At 41.3% G+C, this 17,887-nt stretch overlaps 1 protein-coding gene across 1 annotated transcript in view; it reads left to right on the top strand.

Moving 5' to 3' along the window:
- The window catches only part of pnpla7a (patatin-like phospholipase domain containing 7a), a gene marked incomplete at its 3' end in the record, with an annotated part of 60,230 nt that extends 48,335 nt beyond the window's left edge, over positions 1-11,895 (top strand). Inside the window, exons 12-16 of the mRNA XM_084338587.1 lie at positions 9,093-9,222; positions 10,478-10,555; positions 10,890-10,975; positions 11,282-11,440; positions 11,818-11,895. Coding sequence (XP_084194713.1) covers positions 9,093-9,222; positions 10,478-10,555; positions 10,890-10,975; positions 11,282-11,440; positions 11,818-11,895 — 531 coding nt within the window. The remainder of the gene's footprint in view (positions 1-9,092; positions 9,223-10,477; positions 10,556-10,889; positions 10,976-11,281; positions 11,441-11,817) is intronic.
- Positions 11,896-17,887: the final 5,992 nt, after the last annotated feature.

Genomic DNA, 17,887 nt, shown 5'->3' with positions numbered 1-17,887 from the left:
TTAAGCCATAAATATTGGATCCGATTTTCTTTTCAATAAAAAAACAGCATTTAAAAGTGAATTGTATCCTTTTAAATGCCCTTTTTAAAATGGAAAATTGTGCTTAGAAAGGTACTTGAAAGTAATTGAATTTCATTTTGCAATGTCTGTGGGATCCCTGGGTAGGGTGCTCTGTGATGAACCAGAGGTGGCAGGGTGCTCTGATGAACCAGAGGTGGCAGGGTGCTCTGATGAACCAGAGGTGGCAGGGTGCTCTGTGGTGAACCAGAGGTGGTAGGGTGCTCTGTGGTGAACCAGAGGTGGCAGGGTGCTCTGTGGTGAACCAGAGGTGGCAGGGTGCTCTGATGAACCAGAGGTGGTAGGGTGCTCTGATGAACCAGAGGTGGTAGGGTGCTCTGTGATGAACCAGAGGTGGCAGGGTGCTCTGTGATGAACCAGAGGTGGTAGGGTGCTCTGTGATGAACCAGAGGTGGCAGGGTGCTCTGTGATGAACCAGAGGTGGTAGGGTGCTCTGTGATGAACCAGAGGTGGCAGGGTGCTCTGTGGTGAACCAGAGGTGGCAGGGTGCTCTGTGATGAACCAGAGGTGGCAGGGTGCTCTGTGGTGAACCAGAGGTGGCAGGGTGCTCTGATGAACCAGAGGTGGCAGGGTTCTCTGATGAACCAGAGGTGGCAGGGTTCTCTGTGATGAACCAGAGGTGGTAGGGTGCTTTGATGAACCAGAGGTGGTAGGGTGCTCTGTGATGCACCAGAGGTGGTAGGGTGCTCTGTGATGAACCAGAGGTGGTAGGGTGCTCTGTGATGAACCAGAGGTGGTAGGGTGCTCTGATGAACCAGAGGTGGTAGGGTGCTCTGTGATGAACCAGAGGTGGTAGGGTGCTCTGTGATGAACCACAGGTGGTAGGGTGCTCTGTGATGCACCACAAGTGGTAGGGTGCTCTGATGAACCACAGGTGGTAGGGTGCTCTGTGATGCACCACAAGTGGTAGGGTGCTCTGATGAACCACAGGTGGTAGGGTGCTCTGTGATGAACCAGAGGTGGTAGGGTGCTCTGTGATGAACCAGAGGTGGTAGGGTGCTCTGTGATGAACCAGAGGTGGTAGGGTGCTCTGTGATGAACCAGAGGTGGTAGGGTGCTCTGCGATGAACTAGCACCTTAAGGATTACAGTACCATTTGTTTACTGGTACTTGCACTAGAAAAGACGTCAGCTGTCAGTACCTGCATGTTAGTATGTCGTTGTATTCGAGTGTGAAGTGCTAACATTTGTTACCGCTAATTGAATCTGGGCCATTATGCCTTGGAGACGCAACACATAGAGCACTGAAGCAGATGCTTTGTCATATTGGAGGCACTTCCTCATCCACACTGAATGCTCTCGCTGCAGGTGTTGCATTTGTTTGTCTTATCCTGTTTCTTGTGAAGCTCAGCCAAGTGTTCAAACATTTGCTGCTGTCAGCTATGGTCCAGTAAGTAAACAAAAAGCCTAACGCAGGTAAACCAGGGGTGTCGGTGGCTCAGGACTAGAGCGGTCGTCTCGTCTGGTCATCCAAAGGTTCTATTCCGGCTAGGGATGGGTACTGAATCCGGTACTTTTAAGGGTATCGACCGAATCACGTTGGTACTACAGAGTACCGATTCACATAAGATCCACCAGTGCCACATTTCGGTATTGTAAAAAAAAATAAAAATAAAAAACGTTGATTTCAATGTTTCGTTTACTACAAAACCTATGAAGTGTGCCTCACGTCAACGTTCACACGCACAATACAGGCTTACCTACTGTAGGATTTGACTTGATTCAACAACAAAAGCAGTCTGTCGCAAGTGTGGTTACACTTTACAAAGCTAGATGCCGACAACGCTCGCTGCAATATTATCTATATATATATATATATATATATATATATATATATATATATATATATATATATATATATATATAAACACTTTTCTAAATAAATAATAATAAATAATTGTAAGTTTGGATTTTTTTTTTTACAACTGACTGAGGTAGGTAGATTACATTTTAAGAGACTAAAGTACAGAAAAAAGGTACCATTGGGTACCGGTATCGATTCACAGGTACCGGTATTGGTTCAAATGTGAACAGTACCCAACCCTAATTCCGGCAGTGTGTCGAAGTGTCCTTGAGCAAGACACAAAGGATCGGGCAAAAATGGGTCTAGTTTATAAAAACTATTTGACCATTGTATACCCAAAGTAATTTGCAATTTGGTACCCAACCCTAATTCCGGCAGTGTGTCGAAGTGTCCTTGAGCAAGACACAAAGGATCGGGCAAAAATGGGGCTAGTTTATAAAAACAATTTGACCATTGTATACCCAAAGTCATTTGCAATTTAATATACTTTATAATTATAGCACATGCATGAGTCTGGTCTCTTTTGAAAGGTAACATTCGGAAGTTTCTTTCACAAATTGAGTGCTAATGAAATAGAGTAACAGAGGTTTGAACACACTGACGTAAAAGTTTTGTCTACTCACATTTATATTTACTGGTTGCCAGATGCCTGTTTTTAAGTTTCAGCTGAGAGGTAGGAGCTGGAAAACATAATGGTTCCATAGCCTGAAGTCTTATGTACAGGTCCAAAGTTTATAAAAAATCCCACGGAAAATGAGTGTTTCACAAAGGTTTTTGTAATGTGTGTAGCGGTAAAGATTCAGCGTGATTATCCAAAATGGCCGTCCACTGCCATTCATTTTGCCTCTGGAGTCAAAACAAACTTCTTCATCTTCTTGTGTCACCTTCCCCCACTGTCAGCGCCCGTCTGAGATCGCTTTCGGAGCAGACGCTCGTTAGCTACAACGGTTTTGCCATCAGTGGTGACTGGTCAGTTCAGGACTGTTCACCACCAGACGTGGTCACGGCTTCTCAAATGACGCTCGCCGGTTGTTTCGTCTTGTAACTCGAGAATGAAATCACGCAATAGGTTGAGTGAGGTGACTGTCGAAAGGCGTCAAATTCAACTTTCCAACAATGTATTGGTTGATCGGCGAAAACGCAGCACGGGTGCCGCAACGTGCTCGCGAGTCCTTGACGGCCCGGATACGGGCCGTCCGATCCTTAAGTGGTTAACCCCTAACTGCTCCCGATGAGCAGGTTGGCACCTTGCTTGGTTGCCTCCGCCGCCATGTGTGAATGTGTGAGTTAATGGGTGAATGTAAGGCATAAGTCGTAAAGCACTTCGGTAAAGCACTATATAAATAGTCCATTTACAATTTTTTACAATTTGGCAAAATACTCAACGCGGTTCTCTCGTATGGGGAGCATTATATAAATCCGGTGTAGGAATCTATTAAAAACTCTTTGTTTCTTATCCCATCCACTCCGGCTCTTGGAAATGAGGTACTGGTTCCACTTTGGTCTGAATGTTGCTATATCGGTTATATATTATGTGTTTTCATAAATAACACTTATAATACATCATCATGATACAGATATTATAGATATCCATATACTTAGTTACACACTATAGGGAGGTGTAGTCTGACGTCAGTTTAGTTTCCTGTGCGGTCCACCCGTATAGGGATTTATCATTGGGAAAATGTATTATCGGCTATTGAAATAATTCTGCCTCATGAACATTGGCAAGCTTTCCATTTTTGCACAAAATGAATTCCCTTCTATCACTAACATTATTGTTTAAGCATTTTTGGTTGAAATAAAGTTAGTTATACGATTTTAAATGTGTCCTTAACACTTTGAGGATTGCCATTCATTTTTCATCAATCTAGCCTCACGTTACCAGTGGGGATCTGTCTGAACTCGAACAGGGAAAATACCGCCCCCTATCATCTCTCCGGATGGTACTGCACCCCATTGGATTGAATGAAACGCATGGAGAAAAAAAAGTCCTGCTTCCACATTTTACTTGTCAGGCATGTAACCGGAGACGATCGAAGTCATCGCCGACCACCAGAACAGCGGAGAATGTGTGTTTCCAGTACCCAGCGTTGGATCAATAAACACGATCGATATTTGGACTGGCGATCAGGAATTGGAATAATCTTTTTGGAGAACATCTGATCTGAGGTAAGGAATCTATTTTACCAGTCTTGGGATAATCAGAGCTGTTTTCACCTATATATCAACGTGTCCCATGTGAGTGTGTGTGTGTGCTGATCAGGAAATAAGATAATCGATTTTTCAGCCCGCTTCTATAGCGTGGTTAAGTACACATATACTATCGATAATCTAGCGTTTATTTGAAAACGATTCATAAATAGGCCGAAAAATTACAACGTGTATTCCAGTGTATTCCAGTAAAGGGCGATTATCACAGAATCTTCTGAACTTTTCGGAAACTTTAAAAAACAAGCGTTTTTCAAAATGGTATAAAACGGAAATTAACAGATAAAAAAAAATTATAATAATAATAAAAAAAAAAAAAAATCCGTTTCGACTGCAAACAAGTCATTGATAAGCGACGGCCATATTAGACACATAGCCATAATTTAAGATGTAGTTTATGCGTTCGCAAATATCTGTCATTGAAGTGGGTGGTGGCACGCAACAGGGTTCCGGGGCACCGGACCCGTGGCACTCAAAGTGTTCAAAGATAACTACACTTACCAGTAGAACGCCTGTCGTTCAGTGGTGTCGCATAATACACGTCACAGCCATTGACAGTTCCATTGACAGTTGCGCTGATACTAAGCTAACTAACGTTAACTTTACCCATACCTAGCTAAACGTACTAGACGTTAGCAATGTCTACTGTCGTGTCCATAACGTGGTTGTGCCTTTTAAAAATGGTGGTTGGTTTTAGATCATCACTGTTGGGTGACTAAACGCGGACCACGTGGGAAACGGCAATGACATAACCACTACACCTCCCTATTAGAGTGTGCCTAAAGTAAAGTGTTTAATAGGGTCATCAAGCGCAAGAACAATGATAAATTAAAAAGATCCATCTATTCATCACAAGCTTCTCGACAAGGACAAAATCATCTGTCACTGAAGATTATCATCTTAAGGAAGGGGGAAAAATCGGACATGACTTTGGCTCAGGCTCCGAGACCAGCTTTCCTCTCCCTGAAGGAGAACAACACACCCATTCATTCTGAGGGAAATAATCAACAAGAAGCAAGTTATCATCCTGTGGATATACATATTATATTGATATAGAGATGTCAAGTATCAATATTAAAATTATATATATACCGGTATGTATATATTTTTTTTATGCAGTAAATGGGATTGTCGAGCAAAAAAAGAAATATATATATATTTTATTGCTTGACGATCCCATTTTACTGCATAAAGAATTATTGGTATGAGGTGAAACGTTATCTTATTAGTAAGGCTGTCAAAGTTAACGCGGTATTAACGCACAATTAACTTTTTAGATATATATATATATATTTTTTTTTACTCGACTTCACTCGGGTGTATTATTTGATACTCACTGTTTGTTTCTGACTGTGTGTGTGAGAGAGAGAGAGAGAGGGAGGGAGGGGGGTGAGAGAGATGAGGAAGGGGCAAGAGAAAGAGCTGGAAGAGTGTGTGAGAGAGAGAGGGGGGGCGTCTGATTACTCAGTCCTTGTGTGGGTGAATGTAACAAGTTCCTAAGGTTTTCTTTCCCCCATTATTTCACGCACACTTTATTCATTGTTTTAAATTATTATTTTCTTTTAAGTTATTTTGTGCATCACTCTGTTTTGAATTAGATGCAAATTTGCAATGCATGAGGGTCATCCTTTTGTGTTAAATGGCTGCATAAAGAAAGCATTTGTTGACTCATGTTGATAAAGAGTATTAAAACTTGGAACTTGAAAAAGATCCGTTTAAGGTAGATAATTTTTTTTTATAATAATGCAATTAATTTGCCATTAATCACAAGTTAACTATGGACAATCATGCGATTAATCAGATTAAATATTTTAATTGATTGACAGCACTACTTATTAGATAAAACGGATTATGTATATTGTATATAATTTTGTTGGAGACATCATTTGCAGTTTAAACATTTTTTACATCTCGCGATGAGTGATATTACAATATTGTGACTCTAGAATCGCGATAATATGGTATTGTGGGGTCTCTGGTGATTCCCACCCCTACTGGTGACATCATGGGTTTCAGTCTGACCTGTGACCTTTTTGTGTCATCTATCCTCTCTACACCCTGTATACTACTGTAGCCCACAAAGCAAAGATGCCTTAAAAATGTCTTTTAAACGCTGCGATCATTATAATAATTAAAGCATCCCGATGGGTGCTCAATCTTAATCAGACCCCAAGGCATTCTGGGTATGTGCTCCACACCAGGGCTTCTATCCTCTCCCGTTGCGTAATGTTGCTAACTTTAGCTTATTAGCTAATAGGTCAACTTTAACACACATTCAGTGCTATTGACTACTGTAAACGTCAATCGATATTCACAGACATGTTTAGGGGACCTCAAATACTTATATTAACTTGTTAATAAGGACTAAAATATGTCCCCTTAACCCTTTCACTGCCGCTCTACCAAACGGTTAACCCGTTTCACTGCGACAATACACAGAAGGTTAACCCTTTCACTGCCACACGACAGCCGGTTAACCCTTTCACTGCTACACGACAGAAGGTTAACCGTTGTGTGATAGTAAAGGGTTAACCTTCTGTCGTGTGGCAGTGAAAGGGTTAAGAACACTGCTACTTGCTTCAAATCTTCTTTTATTGAGTTTCACTTGTGTTTTCGGTCTTACGACCTTCACCAGAGTGACAACAAATCATGTTTGGTGTGCTGTCACAGAGGGTAATTGTCCTGTCTTTTTGTGTTCCTCTCTCTTTTTCCACTGTCTCTCCCTCACTCCTCTCTCCATCCGTCTCTCCCATGAGCTCATCTCTCCCCATCTGTCTCTCCCCATCTGTCTCTCCCTCACCATCTGTCTCTCTCACTCCGTCTATGTATCTATAATTTCTCCTAACATTGTCTCCTCCTTTTTGTCCTCTCTCTTTCTCTCCATCCCTATGCTTTTTTTGGATCGTCTCTCACTCCATCATTATTCCTTTTAGCCAACAAAACTATGTCCTGTGCATCGCTGTGCATCCCTTTCAATGGTGGTCAACTATATTAATATCCCATAGGTTCAGTACACGCTAAAAAGTCCTGACTTCTTTAAATATAAATGTTTATGTTCACGATAGGTGGATCCTCTCAGAGGACATTATGCATTCGGTAGCGTCTCTCTGTGTGGGCTGGTGTGTGTGAATCTGCGCAATATCTCGCACACTACAGGGCCGGACAGCCTGTGCTTTGGCGCAGAATGTTAGAGGCACAAGGATGAGTGTGTAGGAATATGTTTCACATCAGGCAACGGGAAGTATTTTTCGGGAATTAATTTCCAGCATTCTCCATTGACTTTCATGTAGCCCTTCTGTAGTGAGTTTATAGTTCACCTTTTTACTGCTTCACCCAATGCGATCTCAACAGCCCAATTGATTTACTTGGCAACAGCTTGGGGCAATTTTGACATTTGGAAAATTACAATATGAATTAGACATTTTGGGAGTGGCCCTCTTAGCTGAGCCTCACCCACCAGCGTGCCTCTCATTTCCAGTAACCAGCTAGGGTTACTTTGGTTGCATTGTAAGACGCTTTCATGTATTTGCTCCTGGTTCGATTTGGTTCGGCAGTCAGATCTTTCGTTTTGAATTGGGGACTACCTAACTTAAACACTAACTACAAACTTCAAGAAAGCATTTGTGACTCTCACATCTTGGAAAGGCCACAAGAGACAACATAACACATATGTACATGCCATATGTCCTTCATTCATTGGGGGGGACATATTTATTACCAACGATTATTACTATTATTATTACTTTTTTGCTAGTGTTTCATAACCGATTCTTCTAGTTTGCTTTTTTTTTTACCAGGAATAAAAAGTCTCATTGAGGTTAAAGATCTCTTTTTTACAAGAGCATTCTGGCCATATATATAAAACGGTAGACATCATAATCAATTTATTTTCTGGAATGGGATCATTATGGCAGCCATCTTACCATTTCTAGTAACATTTCCCTCGGGATATTAAATAAAAGTATTTCTATTCTATTCTAAACTTGCTGTAATTTGAACCAATGTTGAAAGAGGTGTATGTTGCCTTTATAATCATTGTATATTTCTTCCAGTACACCAATAATGTTTCTTATTCAAAGTAATGACACAAATAAAAAATCATTAATTCGTTGCTTGTGTATATATAACGCTATATATGAAGCTTTCAAAATAAGATGAAATATTAATAGTAACACTTCACTAAAATATAGTTATATAATTACTGCCGTACAAGGGAACCTTCAACTAATTATAGTCCGTCTAAAGACTACATTTTAAGGGTGTGGAAAGTGTTTATCCAAGAGGACTTATCTCAAGTGGAACCTTGGTCATGACCAAGTTTTTTATATGAATTAATGAAGGTTTACTCACCAATAATAAGGCTGTAAAGAACTCCTGCTGCTGACTAGAACCTGTTTTCTAAAAAGTTCACCTGCTCTGTCCAATTGAATCCTGCTCCCAGTGGGTTGGATCACCTCCTACTGTAGCTGCAATGTCAGAATGTTCATCCACACACACAACAACTGCATACCCTTCCCAGCACCGTCGTATGAAAGCACTAGCACACTCTGGAAACCACTAACCACACATGTTTCTGTGTAGTAGAGACTACTGCTTGGTGCTCTGAGCTCTGAAATATATGCAGTCATTACTTTATAAGTCTCCTAGTACCCGCAAATTGCTATAGAATTGCATTCATTTGTTCATTCATTCATTCATTCATTCAGTCAGTCAGTCATAGGCCCTTTTTCGGCCCATTGTGGTCCTGTTCCATTCCAGTGAGACAGCATGCACAATGCCAGAGCGCTGGCACACATGAATGGAACGAGACCATAATTAATGTTATTAATTATACCTACATTTACCCTGCGATGAAATGATAAATGGCTGCTGTGAAAATGTACTTTTTTGTCATTCTGGAAGTCATTAATCCCACCTCGGCAGAGCCCACTGAGGATAATGGTGACGTGTGACTGACAGTTTTACGTGACGGCTCTCTTGCTGCGGTGTTTGATTGACAGGAGCGTCAGGCGGTGCCCTTGTCCAATGTGAATGCTGTGATTGGAGAGGCCAGTCCAGGGAAGACCAACCGCCGGTCGCATCCCCAGGATGACTTCCTCACTGGGACCAGCGAGACCCCGGCAGAGACGGGTATCACATGCACACGCATACACATGCACACACATGAACATGCACATGCAGAAACACGCCCATACTGTACACTCACACACGCATAAACAAGCACATGCATACAAACATCATGCACGCACACACATATATACACGCAAACACATAAACACGCACACACACACACACACACACACACAGTCTACCATTTATCTTTTACCATTTGTCCTCAAGCTTATTCTATCGGGAGTGTAGGTGCCTAAATGCCTAGTCTGGTAAATAAGAGTAATTTTAGTTGATAGAAAGTATTTTGGACATTTATTTCATGGTGTTTAAATAGATAAATAAATAGATAGATATTATTTACAGTACAGAAGTAAAAATGTGAAGACAATTCATGTTTATTGATAAGAATGATTTCTGTGTTACAGAGTTTGTTTTTTACGTGATATTTGGCTGATGGGCTGAGGGACTTTTATTTTGACATGATAACCGTGATGTCATGATTACAGGCGGAATTGTTTTTTTTTTGTGATCAAATCTTTTTTATTTTCCATTTTCCATTTTCAAACATGAAACAACACAACTCACAACACAATAATAACAATAATACATAAAAGACATCCAAAAACATAAACTAACACAACAATGATTAGACAATAAATTAGACAGATTATACATTTACATACATAACCAGTTAAAATAAGTTGTCACAAAGTATAAGGAAAATAAAACATTTACTATAAAATGGCAATGGCACTCACTCGCTCTGGTCAGTGGCTTTCTTGCATATGGATGTGGAACGGGAGAATCAAAGTTAGAGAGCGTCCGGAGCTTATGGCATTAACGTGTTTTGGAAACTACAGGGAGATTTAAAACAACTTTGAAAAAAGAAAAGAAACTCACACACACTTGCAAACTGAACACCCTGTAAGTCTTACACTGTCCTATGCAGGGCTAAGTAATTGTTTGAAAATGTTCAATACCAATATCTTGCATTCAATTATGGATATTGTATATGATTTATATGTACTGTACCATATGATGAAAGTTGAATAAACAGTTGAGACTCAGGAGAGAAATCTGCGGTTCATTAGAGCTCTGGATTTAGGTGAAAAATAGGCAAAATTCCCTTTTAACACCCCCCCCCCCCCCACAGACAACTTGGTATAATACGCACACCGGTGTAGATAATGATGATAACGGTGTGTGATTGTTTTCCACGCGCACACCGACCTCTAATCCGCTGACGGTCCGTGTTCTTCTCCCCGATAAACAGATGGCGTGAAGGACGGTCCTTCCAACGGCAACAGGAGGGTGCGTTCCGCCCCTGTCCCTGTCCCCACTGACAGCACAGGTAGGCCGGGCCAAGTCTGTTGCTCGCTGACCTGGGGGAAATGACTGCAGTCATTCACGCACGCACGCACACATGCGCTATTATTTGAACTAATAAATAGATGTGTATTTCTTTATGCTAAGACACACGTGTCTACTCCCCTCCTCTATGATGTCCAATATTTAAAGGGGCATTTCACCCTAACCTTAACCACATCTTTAAAAAAAAATTATTATTGAACAAGTTGTTGCCAAATCAACTGCTCCTTAGTTTTTAATTCGTCCCCGATTTATAATTCAGAAACACACACACACACTCTCTCTCTCTCTAATGCACGTAATCTTCTCTCTATCAGGAGTGAGTGGGAATGACCTAAACATGGCGTATGAGCGAGCCAGAGTCACCTTAGATGACCCCCCTTCCAGTCCTGTCGCACACAAGGTAACACCCCCCCACCCACACACACATTATGCACCTAATTCCATGGTGTTATTCACTGTAACCTGTTGCTGAGCTTAACATGAACAGCTAGACATGAACTCTGTCCTCTTAACTATTTATGAAGCACCCAATTTATACTGTTACTATGCGCTTTGAAGCCATTAGCAGGTGAAGTATAAACATTTGTTTTATTGTCAAACTGAGGCATGTGTGTGTGAGAAATACAGACGTTAAATCCTAGATCCTTTTTGTAACCTCTTGACTTTTATCCTTCCCGATTCCCCCCCCCCCCCTCCCCCCCTGTAGTCCATCCTGAAGAAGAGTGTGACCATGATGCACACGCCCTCTGCGGTGTTCCACTACACAGAGGGTGAGCGGTGCACTTACGATGCCGTCCAGCCCAGCAAGGTCAACGCCATCTTCCAGGCCGCCAAGAGAGACCTGCTGGGCATCATCCAGCTGCAGGTGAGAGAGACCTGCTGGGCATCATCCAGAGAGAGACGAGGAGGAAGAGCCACCACTATCTAAAGTCTGGAATTAGAAGATAAGACTAATCTTAGAAGATAGGATTAGCTATATATATATATATATATATATATATATATATATATATATATATATATATATTATTACCTACTCTTACTAGCTGGCCAGTATGGCTTACTTCCATAGTGTATTTATACCTGTATCATTTGTACATGATGATACAGTAACATGCATCCGATTAGCATAATTTACTCAGTAGTACTGATTTATATGTGTTCCATTTTAATCACTTGTATTGTTGTGTATTTCTATGAAGTCAAATCGCAATATGTCTCACCTTGTCTGGTGTCCCTCAGGACCCCCGTCTGCTGGAGGGCAGGGTGACTCTCCACCAGGTCAAAGCCGGCTCCGCCGTGGCCTGCCAGGGGGACCAGGTTAGAAAACACACTGAAGAGAGATTCATACCTTTTGTGGCAAGGATGCTAGTGTTGTGGAATATTTTAAATGAGCCAAACAGTGAAACTGTAGAAATTCAGATTAGTCAAAATGTATCAAAAATAGAACATAGTTTATTTCAATTTTTTTTATCCACTTTTTCTCCTCATTTTCTATTTTTCTCTCATCCCAATTTCGTATATTGCCAATTCTCCCCTCCCCAATTCTCCCCTCCCCTGTCTTGAACGTTGCTAGACTATGCCCCCCACTGGTCGGTTGTAGTGAGGATAGAAGCCTTGCATCACGTGTCCCCTCCGGTACACGAGGAGGCAGCCTGTCGCATCTTTTCACTAGACAGCGCGGACTCTCAGTGGCGAGGAGTAACGCATGGGAGGCTCACTCTGCCCCCGATACTTCCTGTTTCTGCTGTACAGGCGTCACCCATCGACCTGTAGGAGTCGCTGTCCACAACGTCCAATCCCCACCCATCGACTTTCCACCCGCTGACTCTGCCAAATGAGCCAGTACGACGGCCGGCCCAAGTCGAAGGCAATGCTGAGACTGGGATTCGATACCGGAGTCTCTTGCATTGGTGACGAGCGCAATCTCCACTACGCCACCCAGCCGCCCAACATAGTTTATTCCTGTTTCTGTGGCCACAGAAAGAGTATCCTCGGTTTACAATCGGAGACAAGTTAATACGAGCGTCTGACCAAAAAGTGAGAGAGCTCTGGTCAGACTTACAATTAAGTACAAAGTTGACATGACGTCAAAAGATGACATTAATAACAGATATGACAAGAAAGGTAAACAAAGATGAGATTAGGGGTTTTGTCGTATCTGTCACAAGATTCATATGAAGACATCAAGAAAAAAGAACAAGATGTGATTTACTTGGACATGTCATATCTAAGTCAAACTGTCCTGGGCCTTGGCCGTTGTTTTAAGAACACTGTCAGACTGTCGCCCTAGTGTCTTGACTAGTTAACGCTTTGTACAGAGAAATATGTATTTATAACACCTATAAAACATGTCCAATAAGCTGTACAAATGATGTAATTAAGCATTACATCACGCGCAGGAGTGGTTTGTGAACAATAAACCATGCCTAGGGGTGGTCGTTAGACCCCCCTAGGCATGGTTTATTGTTCACAAATCACGACTGCAAGTGGTGTAAAGCTTTTATACAACTGCCACATTCATCCAACCTTATTTCTATACAATAAAGATAGATAAAGATTTATTGAAAAAACCATCCCCCAGAAAAAGTAGTTCCCACAACTACAAAAAAGACAATTTGCCTCCATGTGGAAGCAGATCGGAAGTGCATCCAACCAACTAACACATCCAACTGTGTATTATTGGAATGATTGAGAGAAGTTGCCTCATGTGGAAGCAGCTTGAAGTGCATCCAACCAACTAACACATCCAACTGTGTATTATTGGAATGATTGATTGAACATTTTATTACCAGATGCAGAATGGGTACAATACAGTACGGCTCAATACACACAATTGTTAAGGGAATGCAGACCTACTTTCCATAGAACTTCATTCTTAGATGCTTCTATAGAAAGTAGGTAAAACAAATTAAAAAGTTTTCTTTGCCCTATAGGAAAAAAACGTTTTCTTCGCCCTATTTTTTTATTTATTTTTTTAAACCTACTGTAGAGGGCCTAAACTTAACCAGTTGGAAACCAAGCGTACAGTAATAAAATTAGCAATCAATCAATCAATCAACTCAATAGGCCATGCTAGGGCTGGGCGATATGGCCTAAATATGATATCACGATATTTTCTGACCTTTCGGCGATACACGATACGCATCACGATGTTTTTCTTTTTTTTCCCCGAACAATTCATTATGAGGCTTACCAAGACAGTATTTGAGTTTGCAAGCTAACATTAAAGACAAAATAAAATACCCATGCATTTAGCATTTTTATATTATATATTAGATTTAGATTATTGGATTATTAGATTATATATTGCATATATTTAGCAATGAGATATTATATGATTTAGATACGAAATATGATGAATTGAAAATGGGGGACCCTGATGTAAACAAGACGAAAGTCTTTCTCTGGTCTGCATCCTCCAGTCCACTGTTGACTGTTGTTGTATTGAGCTGTACTGTATTGTACCTATGCTGCAATCTGTTAATAACGTTTATATTCATTCAGTCGGCAAACAGAATCAGTTTGATTGACAGTCGCGTCTGCCAATTACGTCACATCGCTTGCACCCGCCCTGCTGTTCTTAGCACCAATCGGCAAGCGCGTATTAATTTTTTACTTCCGCTATTGGAGATCTCAATGAAAACAACAATGGCAGCGGTAGCTCGCCGCGGCCGACTTTTACCTTTTAGCTCTGCAGAATGACTAAACGACTGGAGGCATAATGATTTTACTGCAACGGATGTTATAATAAAAGCATTTCCATACATCTGTCTGATTGAAAACGTTATTAACAGACCGCAGAATGGGCACAACGGAGTCAGCACGGGCTGAGATATGAACGGCTAATGCTTGCTATATCTAGGTCGACCTCGGTCGTTGCTATGTAAATACGCTGATGTTATTGAAAGTGTAACTATATAACGTCAATGCCACAAAACGAATGCCTTTGTTATCATAAGTAGTAACTTTTGATGCAGTAGTGTGTGTGTGGGGCGGCGCTGTTCAAAAGTGTCAACGTGTGGACCAGATTGACGCAACACAAGCCTCTTGGGCAAAACATCACGATATCCACGATACGTTTAAAAAGTGTATCGTTAATGAACTGTACCCGATATTTATATAATATCGTCATATCGCCCAGCCCTAGGCCATGCTCACTTAGAACAGCGCAGCACCCAGCTCTCTCTCAGTCTGACCCGCGTTGCAGACAGGAGTGTGTGTGTGTGTGTGTGTGTGGGGGGGGGGGGGGGGGGGGGGGTGGCGGTGGGTGGAGACTAGAGCTAGCGCTGACAGTCAGAGAGAAAAAGAAATTGAAAAAAATGCAAATTAATCAATCAATCAAATCACGATTTTTCTTTTGTTCTAGAATGACTCAAGACCCATCAATTACATCATCCAACATTGTTTAAAGGACTAACACATTCGCAGTGACAGAATCGCTTCATATTTAGTCGTTATGGCGCTATCAACATATCCATTTGTTGTCCGCGATCTTGTTTTCTCCCGGAGTGAGCCGGCGGAGTGATATGTGATTCGGTTGTGGGAGGGTCCTGAGCCCAGGACCGTGGATTGTTGCCAATAAAGACGTGTAAATGGACTGTTTCAGCCAATCAGAATCGAGAAATTTGCATGCCGTTGTATAACATATAATAAATTACCATTACATTAGCTAGTGCGGATATTATATTCCTAGACTGACTACATAATGCATCTAATATGGACACATCTGCTGAGTGAGCTCATCCTCCTTGTAGCAAAGATGATGCATAATGCATCTAATATGGACACATCTGCTGAGCGAGCCCATCTTATGTTTTAAGAACAAGGAAACCCATGTCGGCTTTAGGCTAAGAGCCATGTTTACTCTCACTTTGAACAGTCAGCCTTCTTCTACAGTACCCTCTTAGCTCTCTCTCAAACTACGGTAGCCCATGGGCACCAAACAACTCCACGAGGCACAAACAATCGAGTATATTATTCTAACAGAACAATAGAAGATTTAGTCAAAAGCAGATGCAGCGAAGACCTCACAGGCTAATGCATTCCATTTTAGATACCGAGTCATGCACACATGAGAAGTGGAATTACACATGTGGCGAGTTGCCAGTGTCCTTGTTGAATACATAAGGATTCATACTCCCCCAGGGTTCATAATATGATAATATAATATTCAATATGTTTATATATTATATAAACATATTGAATACATAAGGTGGATTCATCCTCCTCCAGGCTTCATATAAAAACATAAGTTGAATGAATATATAAGGATTCCTCCTCCTCCAGGTTCTTCTATAATGAGTGTACTGGCCTTCCTCTCCGTGGTTGAAGCAGTTTCTCCAGCTAGTTTTAACAATCTAATATGTCCCAGAAAGACTCTTCGACTGAGGGGGTTGCAGTATATTACAGATCCCATAAAACTGCGTGTTTTTTTTCATCTAGGCTACAGACTGGTAGTTAAGCTAATAGATTTGCTTCATGCTAACGGCAATTCTAATAATGTACAAAATGAACAGTATTTACTTTACACACTCACAATAGATGAATAAATACTCATGACATATCAGAATAACATACGGATATAGCCTTTGATAGCTTCAATATACAGAAGAAAATGTTCTACCACAGAACACAGAACATGTGAGTAACCTGCAGCACCGGCCCATGTGTTCCTAAAGCAAAAATGAAACTCTAGACTAAAACTGCATGTCCACTCTGCGTCACTAGGTGTCAGTATTGGACTGCATATGAAATAGATTAATTGAATTCTTAGGACATGGCATACAGAGGCCATGTACAATGAGAGTTTGGTCACAGAAATAAACAACTACTGGATTGCTGACCATTAAATGTTTAATTTATTTAAAATGCTACATGAGTAGAGCTCCGGACTCATGATCGGAAGATCACCGGTTCGAGCTGCGGCCAAGGCTGCTGTCGGAAAGTGGTGTTGTTGTCCAGCAGGGGGCACTCTGTCCTCTGGACTTGTCAGTAACAATGTCCCTGTTACTGTGATAGGGACACCGTACAGCTGCGAGTGCCGTCCTTCGGATGAGACGCTAAACCGAGGTCCTGACTGAATTCGGTTGTTAAAGAACCCAGGACGCCTATCGTAAAGAGTAGGGGGCTCCCCGACATTCCTGGCCAAAGTCCCAATCAGGTCTCTGACATCAAGGCCACCTAATCATCCCTTCCCTTTAATTGGCTGATATCAATCCCTGTCTCCTGAGCCGTTCAGCCATTGTGTAGTGTGATGTGTGCCGGGTGCCAGTGTATTGTAGCCATTGAGCCTGCGTAGCCCAAGGTTGGGTGCTACCAGTGGTGGTGAAGGAGGCAATTTCCACCCTACATTGTAAAGCGCTTTGAGTGTCTAGAAAAGCGCTATATAAATGCAAGTAATTATTATTATTATTATTAAAAGAATCCTGGTCCCCGCACTGCCATGGCGCTGTCCTGTGGGTGAATACATTTTCTCATTGTTGTCAAGGAAATGTTGTCCATGTCCATTGGCAAGCCCTTTTGTAATGCAGTTATTATTAAAAATCTGATTACATAATGAGTAGGATTGTTCTAAAAGGACTTCCAGCCATGGCAGGAAATTATCCCTGAAAGTTCATAAAATTGGACAACAATGCAATTTCCTCCAGGGTATAATAATGTTCTTTTGTCTTAAAACTAAGGCAATTAAATGGAAGATGTAAGCCAATCTCAAATCAGCAGAACAGCTAGTTACCTAGCTGCTTCATTCTCATACCTAGCTGCTTCATTCTCATACCTAGCTGCTTCATTCTCATACCTAGCTGCTTCATTCTCATACCTAGCTGCCCTATTATCATAGCTGCCCCATTCTCATACCTAGCTGCCCCATTATCATACCTAGCTGCCCCATTAACATACCTACTATAGCTGCTTCATTATCATACCTACTATAGCTGCTTCATTATCATACCTACTATAGCTGCTTCATTATCATACCTACTATAGCTGCTGCATTATCATACCTACTATAGCTGCTTCATTATCATACCTACTATAGCTGCTTCATTATCATACCTACTATAGCTGCTTCATTATCATACCTACTATAGCTGCTTCGTTATCATACCTACTATAGTTGCTTCATTATCATACCTAGCTGTTTAATGATCATACCTAGCTGTTTAATTATCATACCTACTATAGCTGCTTCGTTATCATACCTACTATAGTTGCTTCATTATCATACCTAGCTGTTTAATTATCATACCTACTATAGCTGCTTCATTCTCATACCTAGCTGTTTAATTATCATACCTAGCTGTTTCATTAT

Source organism: Notolepis coatsorum (assembly GCF_963971535.1).
Source record: "Notolepis coatsorum genome assembly, contig: SCAFFOLD_453, whole genome shotgun sequence".
Classification (NCBI taxonomy): domain Eukaryota; kingdom Metazoa; phylum Chordata; class Actinopteri; order Aulopiformes; family Paralepididae; genus Notolepis; species Notolepis coatsorum.
This window is presented reverse-complemented; position numbering and strand designations above follow the sequence as displayed.